Source organism: Ursus americanus, chromosome 31, assembly GCF_024610735.1.
Source record: "Ursus americanus isolate L20-20 chromosome 31, mUrsAme1.1.p, whole genome shotgun sequence".
Classification (NCBI taxonomy): Eukaryota; Metazoa; Chordata; class Mammalia; order Carnivora; family Ursidae; genus Ursus; species Ursus americanus.
Window position 1 is genome coordinate 13,614,194 of NC_142157.1, and position 20,701 is coordinate 13,634,894.

Sequence of the window (20,701 nt, forward strand, 5' to 3'; positions counted from 1 at the left end):
GGAGCAGGTGTTGATAAGACCAGGTTCCTGGTGAGATCCTTTTGTAGGTCAGCCACCCACCCGCCCCCCAAGGAAGAACCCCATCACCATGTTTCTAGAAATGTATGCTGCCAGACTCCACGTGCGTGCCCATGTACTCCATAGCAAAGCTGACACTCTCCTAAGGAAGTGGTTCGAAGTCTATACTGTAGGTTTACATCATTTTCGTAAGTGGAGGACAGCACTTAACATTTAATGTGTATGTATTGCACGGTGCACTGGGTGTTATACGCAAATAATGAATCGTGGAACATTGCATCAAAAACTGGGGATGTACTGTATGGTGACTAACAAAATAAAAATTATAAAAAAAAATTTAATGTGTATAGCAAACTTATTCTTTGTCCAGGACCACATCATTAGAGATGACTGTGTACCCACTCTGTCATTTCAGAGGTGTCCACACTAATGTGGCATTGTCATGTATCTGTTACTACAGGAGTTGGGTGTCCCCTAGACCAAAACAGTCCCAAAACCCTGATTGACTGCAGACAGCCTGGGCATTCATCCATTCATTCATTTACTCCATATTGATTGAATGCCCCCTCCCTGCTAGGTGCTAGGAATACAGAAGTAAACCAAACTTAAAATAATCCCTGTTTTCATGGAGTTTATATTCAGTGTGAGGGAAATGGCAATAAACAAACAAAAAAAATGTGATATCAGGTAATGCTAGGGTTCTGGATAAATATGAAGCAGGGTAGGGGACAGAGTGTGCCAGGACCAGGGCTTCTTTAAATGGGTTGGTCAGGGAAACAGTCTCTGAGGGAATGACATGTAACAAAAGATGTGAGTAAAGTGAGGAAGGAAGAAATACCCAGGGAAGAGCATTCCAGAAACAAGAACAGCAAGTGCAAAGGCCCTGAGGTAGGGGCCCATTTGGGTCAGAAGGAAGAGAGATGAGGAGAATGTCCTGCCTACTTCAGGTTCCCACATCCTCTTTTCTCCTGGCATAGACAGGGCAGTGAGAATAATGACAAACACTTACTTAGCATCTATAATGCAATGTTTTAAGCACTTTACATACATTAACACATTTAATCCTCTTACCAACCTTTTGAGGTAAGAGCCACAATTCTCCCCAAAATATAGATGTGGAAACTGAGCACAGAGACTCCCCAACCAGCAAGTGGCTGAACCAGGATAAGAAACCAGCCAGTAGGTGCACCTGGGTTAAGCATCTGACTCTCGATTTCAGCTCAGGTCTTGATCTTAGGGTCATGAATTTAAGCCTACATTGGGCTCCATGCTGGCTGTGGAGCCTACTTAAAGAAAGCAGCCAGGTGGTGGCTCAGGGGCCCCTCTCAAGACTGCTATTTGCTAGGATGCAAAATCTCTGCCCTGCGCCACCCCTGCCACCAGCTGGCCTGAACTGTGTCTTCATTGTGTTCCTCTGACTCCACGGCCCTTGTTTGGAATTCTGAGACCCTGAGAAATTACCAGACCAGAGACCCTCATTTCCAAGTGTGCATTCCAGTGCCCACATCTCTTTAGCAGGGAGAAGATTTTGAAGGAGGTTCTGAAATGCTGGTCAGTAACTGACTTACTTAGACTCACGGTAGAAATACAAGTTCCAAATCCCTGGACCCACTGACTCAAAACACTTAAGGATGGGGCCCAGGAATCTTTGCTTTCCCTAAGCACAGCCAAGTTTTACACTCAGAGCATTAGAATGTGTCCTACCTCTAAGCATCCACAGTCTGGGCTTAGCTGGTAATAGAATACACTTTAAAGTGGACAATTGGAATGACAGTTGTCAGGAGGGAACAGAGGTTCCAACCCCAGGGCTGGGGCCCAGAGGCTAAAGCAAGGATGTCTGGGGAGAGAAAGACAAGATCCCAGACCCAGAGGTTCCCAGGATGAGGTTTAGACACAGCGAGCGGGACAGAACTCAGTTTCTTATGCCAACTCACAAGTTTGGAAGTAGGTCCTGGAATCATGGTTTGAATGATCTGACCTGGGTTGCTGGTTACCCTGGGCTGCACCAAGGTGTCCGTAGGGTTGGTTCCTTTTGGAGGGCTCTGAGGGAAAAATCTGTTCCATGCTTCTCTCCTAGCTTCTGTCAATTTCCAGAAATCCTTGGCATTCCTTGTCTTATAGCTGCATAACGACAATCTCTGCCTCTATATCACATGCCCTCCACTCTCTGCTTGTCTGTGTTTCTTCTCTTCCCACAAGGACACCAGTCATATTGGATTAAGGCCCACCCTAATCAAAGCATGTCCTCATCTTAACTAGATTATGTCTACAAAGATCCTATTTACAATAAGGTCACTTTCACAGGTACCAGCGGTTAGGACTACAACATATCTTTAGAGGGGACACAGTTAAACCCATAATACACACCTACTCTTAAACTAGAAATAGAGAAATCATCCCGGAAGTCCCTTCTGTTCCCTTTCTTGTCCAGTCCATCATCAAGCTCTGATTTTCCATCAGAGACATCTCTCATCCAGCCCTCTCTGTCTGTCCTTCCTCCTCACTCCAGGCCCATCTTCAACATAACTGCCGGTTGCTGCCTATATCCCTCTGCTTTTCTGAAATGTCTGATGCCTACAGGACAATGTCCAGATGCTAGCTTGACACCATGCCCTGGACTCTGACTCCAGCTCATTTTCTGCCTCTCCTTTTCATGGCTCCCAGACCTTAACCACACAGAATTTCTAGATGTGCCTCAGATGGGATTGAGTGATAGAATACACTTCTTCCAAAGAGCCTTTCTCATTCTGTTTTCAAACTTTTACTATGAATTTCACCACGCCATAGGGTAATCATATATTTGTTGACATATGTCTCCTCCAGCAACATCCCCAGCCACCACTTCCTAATTATGGTGTGAGCCTCTTACTCATCCTTAATTAATGAGGGGTATATTTCTTAGCACCCCAAGGTATTTGGTGAATTTGCAGGTCCTTAGTTCAGCCACTCCTTCGGCCTTTGGCTTAATCTTTCTCGACCCAGTTTTCTCATTTGTAACACATAGTTACCCCAGTTTAGAGGATCTGTAAGATCCTTTTTAACAGCAGTGTTCTGCAGTTGCCCTGCCCCTTGTGCACTGCGCTGCATGAAAGAGCTTCTCTCTTTCAGGAACAATCCAACCAATTGCACAAGAGTCTGGCCAGTGGTACTGAACCAGCAGTTTTTTTTTCTTAAACCCCTTTGCAAATAATTTTTCAGTAAAAGGCTCAGTTAGGGAGGAAACCCGTTGGCAAGGCCGTAAGCCATGACTGGAAAACAAGCACAGTGACTTGGTGTGTGACGTCCCGGGAGCCAGAAAGGAGCCTTGTGCCCACTAGATAACTCATCTTAAAACCATCAAATCTGAGTATTGCATGCAACCTCGGAGGTCATCGGATGCTGACTCTCCCGTGTACATTTGTAGTATGCGTGTAGCGTAAGCAAGTCAGTGAGAATGAACCAAGTTCTGTATGTTTATGTCATCGTCATAGGAGGAGCCATTGTTAGAACTCAAGTTCAAGAGTTCTTGCCTCTGTTTTATCCTCAAGCCCCATTATATTCAATGGAATAACCACATTTTACTCTATTTGGATAAATAACATACTTAAGAAATCATTTATTGTGCTGTTTAAGTGGGTACCTCTACACTTCATTGCAAGCACAATGTGACGTGTAGTCTGCTGTTAGAAACCTGGCTCTCATGAGGCATGAACCAAAACACAAACGAAAAATATTTTAATATACCAAGCCCAAGGTAACAATGTTAACTTTTAAAATTTCTCAGGAAAAAAAATATAACAACTGCTTTCTAAGAAAAATGATAAGCATTAAGTCGCTGAAGGGACCCAAGTTTGCCCCTTTTACATGACCGTCAACGAGAATGCTGTTGCAAGTTAGGGAGCTGTGTTTCTGGTACTGAAAGCCAAGAACTTTGGTTTGGCTTTGCAGGTTTTATTGTTGGAGGGAGTGCTGCAGGCATTTGTGGAATGTTACATTCTATCCAGGAAATAAGTCACTTGTCATCAATATGACCTTCCAGTTAATTAATGTTACAAATCCACTTTTGCTGTTGGGCCACATTATCTGAGTTGATGGAGAGTTTCCATTTTAAAGGCCTCCACAGAGGATGATCATTGGGGTTACATTTATAATAAAGCTAAAATCTAACATTCAGAATTAATGAGGAAGCATTGAACCCCAGTAATGGGGGAAATGTGCAGCAGCCACTCAGAAGTATATGCTGCCATCTGACGGCCAGAATGGAAAACTACGGCAACACTGGGGAGCCCAATGGTGTCACCTTGGCGGGGGGGAACCTAAGAGCATTCTTCAAGTGATACGGATGCAAATTCTCAGAGCCGAAGGACCTTAACAAAGGGAATGGTCCCTTTACGGAGAAAAGTATGAAGGTGGTCTTTCCTCAACTGGGCCAAAAGGCCAAAAGGAAGAATTCTTTACAATTTCTGAATTTTTCTGTGGTATCTTTAAAGTTTGGAATTATTTTGGAGTTAATATAAATACAGAAATTCTAGGTAGAAGGACAAGAGACCCCCAAGATTCTAGGGGACGATGGCATAAAAAATATACGGTAACTTCTCGGGGCCTCAGTTTTCTCATTTGTAAAACCAAAACTTACTAACCTCTCATCAAGCTCTTAGAGTCTGTAGGGGTCTTATCCTTTCTGGGCAATGACAGCAGTGCCACTGAGTTGTGGGAAAGATCAGCAGGGTGACTAGTCCAGATGCCTCTTCTCAGATTCAAACTGACGTTCAGAGGCACAATGCCTTTGACTTAGATCAGCTTTGAAAATAGCCATTTCCTTGACCGTCAGTGACGAAGCCAAAAGCAAAAGTGAAGGGGAGAGGTCTGTGTGATACTCTAAGAGAGGAACTGACAGCTGCCCCAGAAGACAGCTTCCCACTCTCTTGGCATTCCATTTTACTACCAGTTTGTCCCCATTCTGTCAGGATTACCAAACTCCTCTGAGAGGTGCAGACAGAAGAGTTGGTCTTACACACACACACATGAACACACAATGGTTATGGTTGTGATTATTTTTCTATATAATAAAACTTATTAAAAATGATCATGACCCAGAGTGCCTGGGTGTCTCAGGCAGTTAAGCCTCCGACCCTTGTTTTCAGCTCAGGTCATGATCTCAGGATCCTGGGATGGAACCCCGCCTGGGGCTCCACACTCAGCCGGGAGTCTGCTGCTCTGCCTTTCTCTCCCTCTCCCTCTGCCCTTCCCCCCACTTATGTGTGCTCTCTCTCAAAGAAATAAATAAATCTTTTTTAAAAAAATGATAACGACCCATGAAAATTCACGTGGCACTTAGAATCTAGATTTTGTTGCCTGCCCCTCACCTTGTAGCCATAAGACTTCTGGCTGAACAAAAATGTTGCTCTTGTTTATTTTCTTCAACAAGTATTTACACCTCTGTACCAGAATACAGATCGTGCGCCAGGCTAGTGCTAAGCCCTGCGGGTCTTCAGCACTGAATGACAAACATGGTCCCCACCCTCACAGAGCACACAGTCTATTGGAGACAGACACACACAACAGAAATTACAAGGGCAATGAGGATTAAGAAAGAGGGGCCCAGGACGATCTGATGACCAGGGACCGGTGTCTCTCTCTCCTCTTCATGCCTGCCGGTATCCCTGCTCTCTCTGACTGTGAGATCCTGGAAGGCCCGGATCCTAGTGCAGCACCTCAAGCCATTGCCACATGAGAATAGACAGAATATTCCTTCTCTGGGCCATCCCTCCAGAGGCCAAAATGGCCAGTTTGGGTAGGAGAAGACAATTAAGAATAGGTAAAACCCTGAATTCCTGGTAACAGAAATACCCCTGGGTCTGACTGGGAGTCACGGAGCATTAATTCTGTGACATAAGAATTACATCAGGTAAGGTCTCTTATCTGACAAATGGAGACACAATTCGGATTTCTAGTGGGAAAGGAGACATGGTGTATGTGAAGGCTTTCAAAGGGTAAAAAAGCAGAAGAGAAAATTATTATTGATCATATAGTAAGAAATGCTTATGATAAATCATGTCACAGGTTTCTTAAATCCTTTCAAAATTTAGTCCATTTAAAAGTACCCCTGTTCCTCATGAGGTCGAGCCCTGCGTTGGGCTCCACTTTTAGCAGGGAGCAGGTAGTGGGGTGTCTGCTTGAGATTCTCTCTCCCCCTCCCTCTGCCCCTCAACTCTTTCTCTCTACCTCTCAAAATTAAATAAATAAAATATTTTTAAAATAATAAAATAAACATAAAAAAATAAAAGTGCTCCTATTCCTAATCCTAAAATTGCTACCAGCAATTTTCCACCATCTCAGGAAATCACATACATTGTTAAGTTAAAAAAAAATTGAAAGATGTTAATAAATAAAGAGTTTATAAATGGTCTTTGAAATTACTTTTTTCTAGCATCCCCAAATTCAGAAGGAGTCCCAGTATATCAAATATCTCTGCTGTGACGACGCGAGAACCCTAAACCAATGGGTCATGGGAATAAGGATTGCCAAGGTGAGAGAGCATTTGGACCCACCCTGTCTTGAGTTGCGTGCCAGCGTCCTGACCTGGGTGCAGTCTCTGTGCTACTTGGAAATGGCTTACCCATCCTAATGGGTCGGTGCTTCAGGTGCTGTCTTACTTACTTGCCCACAGGGTTTTTTTAATAGGTGAGAGTGATAGAAACATGACCTCTCCAACGACCTGAGAATCAAGGGTTTACTCTCCCATGAGACTTCTCAGATCTTTATTTACTCGTGGAGAGCTTTGCATATGTAGTATGTAATTAAGAAACACAACACATAACCTGTGGTAGATTTACGTGAAGACCTACGTAATCAGAACTGGGTGGCAAAAGCCCTCCTCTAACATCTAGGTAAAAGTATTAAGTGACTCTGCTTTTCTGGAAAATCACTTAACATGAGAAAACAATCTAGGGATTTTTTATTGAAATATACTTTAAAAACAACTCAGGAAAGAAGTAAAAAGTAGTTATAAAGTACTTTTTTTCCTCAATCTGTATATGGCAATTGGGTGCAGAATTTGGGATAAATGGATTTCTTTCTTGGTTCTTTTGTGTTCTCTCCCCAGTACGGAAAGACTCTCTATGATAACTATCAGCGAGCTATGGAGAGGGCCGGGCTCGCCTCCCGGTGGTCAAACCTGGGCACTGTCAACGCGGCTCCGCCAGCCCCATCCTCTACAGGTACGGTGCAAAGAGGAAATCCTCATGCTTGCTCAAAGCTCAGAGTTCATGTGCAGACTTAGCCAACACGTTTTATAAAAATGGAACTTTGTTGGCTCAAGATCTCCACACACACACACCTGTATCTATTTCTTTAGAAGTGATTCTTAGCAAGGCTTCAACCACTTTTCTCATGATATGCTTGTGGATTAGAGAACGATCACCGGTGTAGGGTGAGCTGGTCAAGTACCATGTCTCATCAGAGTATCAAGGCGACATTTGTTCAAAGCTCCGTTAGCACCCAGTAGACAGCCCACACAAAGGACGAGATCATTCCCTGCTGTTTTGCCTCATGGTATCATGGCCAGAGCCTCGTACCCAACCCTGGACATCACCTTCTGTGGTAACATAACAGCTTCTTGTTTGTGTTTTTGAGGAGGACACAACATTGAGAGAGGAAGTGGGTACAGGCATCATTTTACATAGACTATTTCTGGTTCTTACACCAGCCCTGCGAAGTATAGATTATTATCCACACTCTACAGCTGAGGAAGTTCTGAAGCTGGGATAAGTGTCTAGTGCCTTCTCTGTGGCTGAGCTGTAATTCAAACACATTGTCTTTATGATAAATAATGGTTGAAAGAAAAGGAACCATTTACATCAGGAAAGTTCTGGTCGTTGTCCTTCAGTGTTAGAGAATGGTCATATCAAAGGCCAGTATATATGTTCTTTGCAGCTCAAAGGGTAAAAGCAGCTTGAAAGTGTAGAAGGTACAATACAGCAGATTTGACCCCACATTTAAAGATATTTTCATTAGATGTGTCCAGTCTGGCTGCTCTGTGTACAGTGAGTTTCTGGAAGTGTTTATGCCGAATAAAACTGTTTTCTGCAAAGCACTTAACCACGATTTGTAGTTATTTTATGTATTCATGATCGTGTTTGGTGCCTGTTTTCTCCACTGGACTCTAAGTCTCCAAAGAACAAAGGACCACTTCACCACGTTGCACATTGTGTTCCCAGAGTTTCCAAGTCTGGCAGATAGTAAATATTTATTGAGTTACTAAATAAAGGGTTGCTGAGGTTGGTTGGGAGTTGGGTTTCCTAATTCTATCAGTCTTCAGCTTGGGAGTGAAACACCACTTGGAGTTCTTGGCTGTCAAGTTTCCCCTTCTTAAAATGGAGTCACTGTTCGGGATGAGGCATCCTGAGACCATCTCCCCCAGGCGCACGGCCTCTTTTCCAGTAAAGGCTCCTGAGTTATTTCTGAGGCAGATCCTGTGGCCTCAGGTCTTACTCACTGCAGGTGAGCCTATAAGGCTCTAAGTCCTTTGATTCAAGGGAACACTAAGATGAGTTTCCTTTCCAAAGAATGTTTTCTTCTGAGCATTTTTCTCTGAAATTGGGATCACTTGCTTTAGCAGATAGCTCTGTTTCTTACCAGCTAATGATTCTAGTTATTTTTCGCAAGCATTGGCGTATCAGCCATTTCCCAGAATGAAGCAACTTGTGTATTGTATACTGACAATCATCTTGTTACCCAGACAGGTTTCTTAGCCTGGCTCTGGCTGAGTGAGGTATCGGTCAGGAAGTTGGGGTTTTGTGGTCAGCGGCCAGGAAGAGCCATATGCAGTCAGGTGCTCAGAGGATCATCTTTGACATCAGCTGTTCGTTCAAATCATTCGGATCACAAACTGTCTCTGTGGTTCAGTAAGAAATATATCTGGTCTTTGGCCTCAGTTCCTAACATAGCCTCAAGAGCCCAAGGAATTTCCTGAGGTGACTCATGGTGGACCCCTTGGTAGCTTTAGAATGGAGGTTGGTCACCACAGAGCTCGGGACATCACCCACAACTGGGCCTTTAATACTGCCTATTGATCTTACTTCAGTTCTCTAGACTAGCAGTTCTCAGCCAAGGGTGACCTTGCCCCCTAGGGAAGATTTGGCAATGTCTAGAAACAATTTTGGTTGTCACGCCTTGGGGGAAATGTTTATGACATCTAAAGGGTAGAGGCTAGGGATGCTCCCTGTTCTAAAATGCACAGGACAGCCCCCCCACACAACAAAAAATTTTCCAGTCCCAGATGTCAATAAGGTTGAGAAAACCTATTCCTGTCAATGTAATTCCTAGTTTTCTCACGGTCTCAATGTTCTTCATTCTCCTCAGACTTCCAAACTCCAAATCCTTCACTCTCAGCAGAGAAAATGGAACTATCAAATGGGAACTCTTTTGACTTCCCACCACCAAACCCAACAACTTCCCTGCATCGGCACCCATCCTAGCCTGCATCCATTATGTCACCTCCCAACAAGGGCCAGTCCTTCCATGCGTGCTCTGGTTCCCTACTCCAACACCAGTATCACTGCAGTATCACTCTGATGCCCACCACTGGAGTTAGCTCAGACCCCACAGGCCAAGGGCACCATTCCCAACAAGGCTGCCTTCTTCAGTTGCCAGCCATACTTCTGACCTACTGGCTATAATTTTAGAGGTTCCCACTACCCCTTCAGCTTCAGCAGTTCACTAGAATAACTCACAGAACTCAGGAAAGTGCTATCCTTATTATTATAATTTTATTATAAATGATACGTATCAGGAGCAACCAAATAAAAAGACACACAGAGCGAGGTCTAGGAGGGTCCTGCCTGCAGAGCTGCTTTGTCCTCTCCTTGACCACATGATTGATTTCAGTGCCTCCACCGAGGTTGGGTTAGCTCAAAGCCCCCAACCCTCTAATCACCTGTTAGTGTTCCTGATAGCCAACCCACATCCCAAGCCATCTTGTCAGCATAAACTCAGATGTGATCCTAGGAGTTCATTGAATAGCAAAGACATTCCAATCACCTGGGAAACACCAAGGGTTTTAAAAGTTCCGTGCCAGGAACCCAGGACAAAGACTGGACAGATGCTTTATTATACCATCCTCTTCTGCTCTACTGGGTCCTTCTCATCAACACTGCTCCCTTCTTCAAGCAAGTAAGTTTTAAAACCCTCCTATGACTCCACATCTCCCTATAGCTACTGCCCCCCCCAACAACCAAACTATTCTAAAGGGTGGACCACATATGCTGCCTCCACTTTTCTACCCTCACTCACTCTTCCACCCATTTCAGGCAAGCTTCTGCCTCTAATACCCCATGGAGAAGGCTCTTGCCAATCCCACCAGTGGCCTCCGTGTTACTAAATGCAGGTATTATAAACCCGTCTTCTTATCTGATGTTTCAGCAGCATCAACACGATTGACCACTCCTCCCTGAAACAGTCTCGTCTATTGGCTTTCCAAATACCACACGCTCCGAATCTTCCATCCCACCCTCAACTTCTCTGCTCACTCTTTTCTAACCTCCCTCCCTATGCCACCTTACATTGCCCACAACCCAGTCAATCCTAATCCTGTTCTCATGTTATACTGTCTCTCTAAGTGGTCTAAATCTGCTCCCGGCACCATCTGTGTGCTGATCACCCACAAATATATAAATCCAACCCAGACTTCTCTGTTGACCTCCAAAACCATGTATCCAACTGTCTGCTCAGTGGCTCCACTTGGATACATCAGACTCAATATCTGTAATACTGACTCATCATCTTACCCTCCAGACCTGCTCTTCCATTGTTGTTCTCAAGTTTCTGTAAATAAGAATCATCATCTGCCCAGTTGCTCATGCAGGACACATGCAAGAAAAGCTCACTCATGCCCAAATCCAATCACCCCCAAATCCTGTTGATTCTACCTTCTAAATATTGGTCAAATTTGTACAGGTGTATTTATCTCCGTTCCCATCAAACCCAAGCCGCCATGATCTTTCACTTGGCCTCTAGTGATGGTGGTGGTGTACGAGCTCAACTCCCTACATTTGCGGACTTCTCTCCCTCCCTGAGTCACCTTTCTAAATGTAAATGTGATTTCTCCCCTACGGGTAACATTTCAGAAGCTTCCCACTGCCCTTGGACAAAGTCCCAAATCCTTAGCAAGGCCAACCAAGCCTGCATAATAGGAGCCTTGCCCAGCTCTGCTGCCTCTTTCCCCACCTGTGTCTTCCTGTTCCCGGCTAGTGGGCCACTTGTTTTTCCTAGTTCTTCAAAGCCCCAAACACCTTCTTTTCTTAAGGGCTTCAGATGCTGTTCCCTCTGTGATATTTTTTCTTTCATGAGGCTAATTCCTTCCTATCCTCAGGTCTACAATGAATTGTCCTTTATAAGCCAGTCATAATTAATAACCTGTTTGATTAGTTTAGAACTGTTTTCTCCTCTGGACATTGAAGGAAATCATAAGGTGTTTCTGCTATGTTTTCCCAACTGAAAAAACAGGGAGGCATTGTTCTGTATCCAAAGTGCTTAACAAGTAATTTTTTCTTGGTAAATGACAGCTTTTTTCTTTTTCACATTAGAGAAGAGCCATAGACGGGATTTTTTTAGCACTTATTAAATCAATTTGACTTTAGCAACTGTTTTTAGTCAGGACTCTTCACTTGGCAGTTGACAGAAATCCAACTCAGTTTGTTTTAAGCAACAAAGAGTGGGGGGGGGAGATTTATTAAGGCACAAAACTTAGGAGGTCCAGGGTAAGTTGCTTTCAGGCACAGCAGGATCCAGGTGTGTAAGTGATGTCATCAAGATACGGTTTCTTTCTTAGGCACTATCCCCATAAGGTGGCAGCCAGTGATTCTCTAGGCTTATGTTTTTCGCACAGCTAGAAATATTAGTGCAAATAGAATGCCCCATCTCTGAAAAAGCTCTGGGAGGGCTCTGTTTTGTGCCCATTCCTAACAATCTCACTGTGCCCGAGAGGTTGCTACCCTCTGACTTGCCAGGTCAAGTGGGAGGATTGGCCTTTCACAAACCATGTAAGTTAAGAATGAGGGGCGTGGGGTTTGGTCCTCTTTTCAGAATACACTTGAGTCCTGTAAAGCATTTGGGGCTCATATTTGTTTAATCAACTTCCAACCCCTAATTCGTCTGAGAACTGCTAAAGAGACAGTGGGAGAGACTATATTGCTACTTGATGGCTGGGACTGTTAATACAGTGAGCCCAGACAACCTAGATCCCAAGTCAGGAGCACCTACAGAATTTATGGGTTATGTGGGTACCCATGGGTTGTCCCAGGATGGGGCAGAGAGCCCACGGAAACGATTGGATTTCCCGGTACATGGGAAGACAGCAGCTTGGAGCATTCAGGATATTATTATTTGTTTGTTCTCACAGACAGATTAAAGACCAGGACATCCTAGTTAACATAAAAACACACACGGTGTGGGTGAGAAATCAGCCTGTGTATGTGTTTAGACAAAAGAAGCAAAAACAAACTACAATTTGTGCCCTTCAGAGGAATTTCCCCCAATGGTCTTCAGGATTCAGCTTCAGTTTCTGTTCGCTTTGTACAAAGGTGTTTATATATAAAGAAAGGATTTGAATACATGTAAGAAAATCTTAAGTATAAACATCCTAGGGCTTTGAGATGTTTAGACCTGTTGCTTCCTGACCTCCAGAGCAAAGCTATGGCTAATTAGAGACGTTTAATAAGCCTTAGAGCTAGAGAAATGCACATTTACGGGGCACATCAGTATGTCCTGGCAGCGCTGCGAGGGGTGCTGAGGAGGGCAAGCCAAGGTCCGCTCAGAACAGAGATGGCTGTCCTTGCCAAATGAGGAATGTGGATTTTATAATAAAAAACTGGCAGTAGAGAAAATGGTTATAGCCTGTTCCGATATTTCACCTGCACAAATCAACACAAATATCTTTTTTATTCTGAAGTCGTTTCAAACACGCAGAAAAGGTGCAAGAATAGTACAAGGAACCCTTTCCCCAGATCACCAGTAGTGAGTGTTTGTCCTATTGGCCTTATCATTTCTCTCTCAGACTCCCACTTCTCTATATGTGATCCACACACATGTTTTTTCCAAACCACTTGAGAGTAGACTGACTACCCCTCCGTCTTCCCTTCGTGGTTCCTAAAATCAAGGCTATTCTCTTACCAACTGTGGTACAGTTATCAAATCTAGGAAATGTAATATTAATATTATCGAAAGCACAGTCGTGTTCCAGTTTTCCCAGTTGTGTCAGTGGTGCCTGCGCTAGCAGCGTGTTTCCTGGCACAGGCCCCCCCGAGGATGGTGTATGGCATTTACTTACCATGGCTCCTTAGTTCCCTTTCGTCTGGAACGTTCCCCCAGCCTTTCTCCATCAGGACATTAACAGTTTTTTAAGAATAAGGGTCATTTATTTTACAGAACACTCCTCAGTTTGGATGTGTCTGATGTTTCCTTATGATTCGTTTCAGGTAGTGCATTTTTGGAGGGAATCCTGCATGAGGGCTGCGTGTCCTCCTCAGGGTATCACGATCGGAGGCATACGATGTCTGTTTGCCCCTCATTGGAAACATTCATTTTGACCACTTGGTTAATGTGTTGTCTGATTTCTCTCCTGTACAGATTTTTCATCTGGTATTTAATAATTTGTGGAGAGATACTTTGAAGCCCTGTTAATATCCTATTCCTCATCAAACACTCCCTTCTTCCCAATCTCAACTTCTAAACAGCCTTCTTTGAGTTGTTATGTAGATGAATGGGTTTCTCAAACTATTGGGAAAATATTTGAAGAAGCAAGCAAGCGGTCATGTCATAAATATTTGACAGAACTGCTGGCACGAAGCATAGCTTAGTCTCTGAGTTCACTCAGTGAGAAGACCTCTTGTCATCGTGGGCCAGGTGGAAGTTCGGTCATTGGAGAAATGGCTTTCATGTGTGGAGAGATGGCCATTCTTTCCAGGATGTTCTCTAAGGAGCAATAGAGATCCACATACATCTGAAGAAACCTAACAGATTCCCTCAAAACTGTGAAACCTCAGTTAGTCTCACTTTTGTGACAAACGGTAAATTAAAAGGCAGGAAAATAAAATAAGTGCTTATCAGAACTTTCTGGAAGAAAATCTATTCCAGGGTATCTCAGGGGTCTGCACATGTTGCTCAGTCCCCTCTGTCTATTATTTTTGGGCCCATAGTACGTTTTGTTGAGAAATAATGTTCGAAAGTTGTTCCTGTACACAGCACAGTATGAAACTAGAAACATACGTTTCAGAAAAATCTTCAACAACAGGAATTTTTTAAACATTTTTTCAAAGTATAGTCTCCACTTATCAAAAAGCTTTTGAGGGGCACCTGGGTGGCTCAATCAGTTAAGTGTCTGACTTTTTTTTTTTTTTAAGATTTTATTTATTCATTTGACAGAGAGACAGCCAGCAAGAGAGGGAACACAAGCAAGGGGAGTGGGAGAGGGAGAAGCAGGCTTCCCATAGGAACAGGGAGTCCAATGCTTGGATCGATCCCAGGACTCTGGGATCACACCCTGAGCCAAGGCAGACGCTTAACGACTGAGCCACCCAGGCGCCCCATAAGTGTCCGACTTTTGATTCTGGCTCAGGTCATGATCTCAGGGTTTTTTAGATCAAGCCTGGTGTAGAGCTTTGGGCTGGGTGTAGAGCCTGCTTAAGATTCTCTCTCTGCCCCTCCCTCCCTACTCTTCCTCTCTAAACAAAAACAAACAAACAAACAAACAAAGGCTTTTGAAAGCAGAACATACTATTCTCTAGGCCCCTAGTTAATTCAGATGTCGTAGCCTATATAAAGCATTCACTTTTCCGAACCTTTGCTGAATCCCATGAAGTATTGCCATAGAACCTCAGACTTTCTGTTAAGGCCTATGTACCTATGACTCCTTGTCTTTTGCTTTCGAAATATAGAAACTACTGTATGTTTTTAGATGAACTTGCAAGAATGTTGACTATGCCCTACCCACCCTTCTTTTCTTTCTTCCCCCTTCTCAGGACTTAAAACAGGCACCACCCAGGCCAATGGTCAGATTCCCCAGGCTGCACATTCTGTAAGTGCTGTTCTCGAAGAAGCCCAGAGGCATGCAGAAACAACTCAGGTAAGGCCACAGACTAACTGGCATCCTTCTCAGCCTGTCTCCGGTAAGCCCATATACTAAACCATTAGCAGTGTCCAATAACTGTTCCTCTAAAAAGAGAAAATCTAGTTCCAGCAACTGAGAAGTCACTATAATTTCATTTAGATAATTACCTTTTCTTTTTCAACTTAGAGTTATACAGGCTAGAATGAAAAGTTAAAGCCAACTGTTAACACATTGCTCCAGAAAAATGTAAGAATTTTTTTTTAATACTGATGCCTGGTAAATATTTTTAATTCAGCTACATTGATTTTGGCTGAAGGGACCTTCTTGGTTTAAGCAAGTGGTTTTAGCATTCTGAAAGTGGACCCTGAGTTTTAAGCCCTTGGGATTTTTACTTATCTTTTTCTGAATAAATTAGAGCATCCAGTTAGAAGCCCTATAGTAAATGCTAGCTAAGCCCCAAAACCAGATTAGAAGACTACTAAAAATGTTCTATTAGAAAATATGCATTTTATATTTTTCTGTTAACATTCTACATACATCCTCAGAGTGATGGAGAAGAAAACACATTTTAAAATCATAGCCAAATTGATATAACATCCTCCATAACTTTTTTTTTCAGTAGAGAAGATTAATGATTTATTTAATCTGAAAACTGTAGCTTAAAGTTGTAATCTAGTTACTAGTTTAATTGGTAACATCTCAACGGGCTATTCTGTTGAATATCTTCCACATGTGATTCAAACAGCCATGAAAAATTTTACCTTCCCTTATTTTTCACTTTATTCCCCCCTTTCATTTTGTCCATCAGCCAGTGGTGGGAACAATTAAATCTTGTATTTATTTAAATTGTTATAATTTGGAAAACTGTTGTCGAGCATTAAAAGTTGTGTTTCTCTAATATTCTCATGAGCTTCTCGAGTCTGACATCAGGCACTGTACCTTCAGCTCTAATTATTTCTATGGTTCCTGTAATGCCAACTGAAAAGAAACACTCGAAAATGCTGAAAACAACAAAAGGATCCCAAAATAGAAATCACTTCGTTTTGTGTGAACATCAATTCCCAAACTTCCTTTTCAGAATTTTTTTTAAGGACATCACTAGTCAACTAGCTTATCATGCCAAGCAAATAAACTAAATAAAATAGAAAATCATAAGGCACTTTGTAGGAAAAAAAACAAACAAACATAACTTCTAAATTTAATCGTCAGTGGTAAAAGGTTGTTAAGCAAAAGGAAAAAAATGGAAGCCCGATAAATTGTAAATTGCAATGATAACTAGAACTAAAACAGAGGGTTTCAGCTAAGCTGCCTGAAATTCCTGTAGAAGTTGCATTGTATAAATGTAATTTACTATTATTATGTATTCCACTGTTGGCAGAAAAAGGACTGTGCCTCTCTTAGCCTTTGGCCAAGTCTGGTGTTCTGTTTTCCACCAGTAGTAGAAGGGCAGCATGATTTTACTCTATAGAACCCAGCCACACATTTAGCTCATTTGATACCATCATAACCTTGAAGCATGGATAACAACAAAGCCTGTGATGCTCGTTCTATCCCTGATTAGCCAGCTGACACTCACACGGTTAAGAAAAGGTAAATGTGGACCAGGTGTGTGGATTCTTGGGCCACCCTCCACCCCCCTTGAAGTTGTCACTCCAGAAGGAGAAAAGCTTGTCATTGGCTTCTCCTTGCCAGCCCACAGTCCTGGGGAAAGGCATCTCTGTTCTCAGCACGCCAGCAATCACGCATGCAAGAGAAGGCAGAACAGTTCTTTGCAAGGAGAGTTATTCTTTGTGCCCAGACTTGTACGAAGGTTACCGATAGCCTAGAGAGAACTCTTTGTTTCATTTTTCCCCTCCCTCTTCCTTGTACTAATCAAAGGAGGACCTCTAAGCCAGGAGATTTGGGGAGGGTCTGGGGAAACTTCTTAATCACCTCTCCGCCACCGGAGGTACGATACAGAAGCAAAATAATCTTAACAGACACGTGCTCCTGACAACGAAGCTTCACAACCAGTTGGGCTGAGACTAGAAAAATGTTAAGGCTGCATATGCCTGGGACCTGCGGTGTTGGCTTGTCTTGGGAACCAAGGCATGTGTGGGAATTCCAGGAGAGCCATTCTGCTGCCATTTTGAGTTTCTTTAGGCTGAGCTTAGGGTAGGTAAAGACTGAAGTAACCCGGTAACTAGCTCAACTCTGTACGACTAAAGCTCTTCCAATGCCATGGGTAAGTCCTCTCCAAGGTGGTTGGAAGGTGATACATCTAAAGTCTAAATACAATAAACACCTCGTATTCCATTTACTGAAGACACAGATTAGCGTTAAATCATGTTATTATCGGTAATAACGTTAAGGGCCATCTGGAGTCATTCTCCTCACGCAGAACAAAGGGAGCTCATGAACCACCTGTAGTCCCAGGGCCTGAGGAAGGGAGGCTCCCCCACCCCTTGGGAGGCAGACCTCACCTTTCAATGGAAATATCATGCTCTGATTGCTCTGTTGAAGGACAAGAGGCCAGTCCTTGGTAACCACCACCCAGGAGCGCCCAGGGCCCCTCAGCTTCCCAAGTCCAGCCTGCCACCGCCCCCTCCCGTGCGACGCTCTTCGGACGTCTGCGGCAGCCCGGCGACAGTCCCCAGGGCCAAGGGCCTGAGCGGCGGCTTCCCTGCCCCGCCCGACGACTCCCTGCCGCCACCCCCCGCCACCGCCGCCCCTGGATGACGAAGACCTGCCTCCGCCGCCCCCCGATTTTAACGACGCGCCCCCGGACTTCGTTCCTCCCCCACCGCCGTCGTTTGCAGGGGCTGCGGGGTCTCCGTTACCGCCCCCTCCCCCGCCCCCACCTGCACCCGAGGCCGCGAAGCCGCCCCCCGCTGGCGTTAAAAGAGCTCCAGTTCCCCCAAAGAGAAAAGAGAATCCAGGACCGCCCAGCGGGGGAGGCAGCGGAGAGCAAGATTTCATGTCCGACCTCATGAAAGCTTTGCAAAAGAAAAGAGGCAACATGTCCTAAGGGAAACGGAGAAATAGCTTCTTGTGATGGGCATAAGCATTTCTAACCTCAAGTGCGTTTTTACTACTTAATTTTCGTGACATCTTGTTGATTTTCGATAAAATATTGACATATTCAGACTAGAAATGATGTAAAACGTTTCACCGTAGCTCAAATACATTCATAACCATTAACCTAACACAGAAGTTAGAGTATCTGCATAAATGTACATATCTTTCCTGCGTCTCCACTTACGTGAATTCATCTTTCCTTTCAAGATAACTAAAATGTTTTATGTTCTTTTATTTTATTATGTTCAGAAGCATCACATTAATAAAAGTTAATTTTTTTCTTGAAGATGGTATTTCTAAAAATATCAGTGTATATAAATCTATTGTGATATCGACACCATGTTATAATACACTTGACCTTTTAAAATAGCTTTGAAAGTCGTGGGCCCTTCTAAAGTGTTGTTAATCTTCGAGATATTTTCCATCTCCACCCCCATGACCTTCAGAATTTTATGAAAAATCGGAAGAGGAAAAAGGAAAAAACAGGAGAGGCAGAGTGAATTCAGTTTCTTTGAGACTCATGGCTTGATTGATGGGGGTCCTGGACATACAATGTTTTGGTTTTGGTTTTCCAATGGCCAAATAACATAGTAATGAAGAAAAGAGATATGTAGAGTTTGGGGATTCTCTGTTATTACAGTGCTGTAAGTATCCTATAAATTAAAATTTAGAGACAGGAAAAGGCAATCATTTATATTCTTTAACCTGGAATGTTTTCTCTCAGATAAATTCTATGCTCAATTTTAATAACCAATGTATCTTGAGTGTCTGTTACCCTATCTCACTTCTCTTTCAAATTGGCTTCTGGGAGTCCTTTTAGATTTTCTTAACTTTATTTCCATGGTTCTGTTTTATTTTTCTTTTTAATTGTGAAACACATCAAAATCTTTTTTTTTTGAAGTTTAATTAACACACAATGTTACATTAGTTTCGGGGGTTACAACATTGTGATTCGAGAACTCTGTGTTACTGCTATGCTTACGACAAGCTATTACAATATCATTGACTGTATGCCCACGCTGCACCTTTTATTCCTGTGACTTATTCATCCCAGAGCTGGAAGCCTGTGTCCCCCACTCTTCACCCATTTTGCCCATCCCCCTGCCACTCCCCTCTAGCAACCATCAGTTCGTTCTCTGTATTTAAGGGTCTGTCTCTGCTTTTTATTTGTTTATTGAATTTTTTTTTTTTTTTTAGATTTCACATGTGAGTGAACTCTTATGGGATTTAGCTTTCTCAGACTTGTTTCACTTAGCATCATATCCTCTAGGTCTATTTATGTTGCTGCAAATGGCAAGATTTTATTCTTTTTTATGGCTAATATTCCATTATGTATATATAGCACGTCTTCTTTATCCATTCATCTATCAATGGCCATTTAGTTGACTTCCATATCTTGGCTATTATAAATAATGCTGCAATAAACGTAGGGGTGCACGTATCTTTTAGGATTAGTATCTTCATTTTCTTTGGGTAAATAGCCAGTTGAGGAACTACTGGATCATACGGTGTTTCTGTTTTTGTTTGAGGAACCTCCATACTGTTTTCCACAGTGGCTGCACCAGTTTACCTTCCTACCAACAGTGAGCAAGGATTCTTTTTTCTCCACATTTCAAAATCTTCTTAAAGCAGGTAGAAAATAAATAATAACTCATATGTTACTTTCTACTTAAGGAAGATGATTAATCTTATGTTTTAATATTTGGGGGAAGGTAAGCTCTAAATTGACATTGAAAACAAAAAAGCAAATTCAGACTTTAAAGCCAAAATATTTAGTAATCAAAACTGATGAAGCGCTCTATACTTTTCCTAAGCATGTTCCTAAAATAGGATAGAAGGTAAATGCTTTACATTAAATGTCTCCTCATGCACGGTAACCCTTTCCTCTTTGTTTTTGTTTTATGATATCTTTGACGTCAGATGCAGTAAAAACATAGCTTTTCTGAGACCTGGCGAAAGCTTGGTCATTATGCAGATCTCTGGGACAATACAGGAAAGATGTTAATGGCAGAATTTTCTTAAGAACTGATTTGCAGGTGTAGAGCTCACAGAGGAAATGTAAAACAGAATTCTGTGGCCGCACAGAATTGTCCAGGTTGCTTCAACCTGACATAGGTTAATGAACCAAGCCTGTGAGGTTCAGGACAAAAGATTGTTCATTAGAATTACCCGGATCTTACTTTCTTTGTTCAAAATGACCACCTAGTTCGCAGATGAAGAAACGCATTAGTACTTGAGAAGAATAATTTACAATTCAGTGCCTCTACAATAAAAAAAATAACCTTTTGCTGACTTGATTTCAGAGTATAAAAACCTTAATGGCCCTTCCCAGCCATGTCTAGAGCAGGAAGCAGAAGCGTTCCCCATTCCACAGCCACAGAATCGCAAAGATGAAGGGACTGTGGAAACTGACCCACCACACTAATTAGGATTCTGACTTTATGTGACAAAACCCCTGGAGCAATCTTAGGCAAAAAATAGGACTTGATTACACAATTCAGAGCAGAATGTCAGTACCTGAGGCTACATGTGCCCCAAGAC

General features: G+C 42.9%; 1 protein-coding gene across 1 annotated transcript in view; it reads left to right on the forward strand.

The window, feature by feature from the left end:
* The window catches only part of APBB1IP (amyloid beta precursor protein binding family B member 1 interacting protein), a 98,945-nt gene extending 80,499 nt beyond the window's left edge, over nt 1–18,446 (forward strand). The window contains 5 exon segments of the mRNA XM_045775371.2: nt 6,428–6,526; nt 7,103–7,217; nt 15,015–15,118; nt 17,606–17,794; nt 17,796–18,446. Coding sequence (XP_045631327.2) covers nt 6,428–6,526; nt 7,103–7,217; nt 15,015–15,118; nt 17,606–17,794; nt 17,796–18,110 — 822 coding nt within the window. The 3' untranslated portion in view covers nt 18,111–18,446.
* The last annotated feature ends 2,255 nt before the right edge of the window (nt 18,447–20,701 follow it).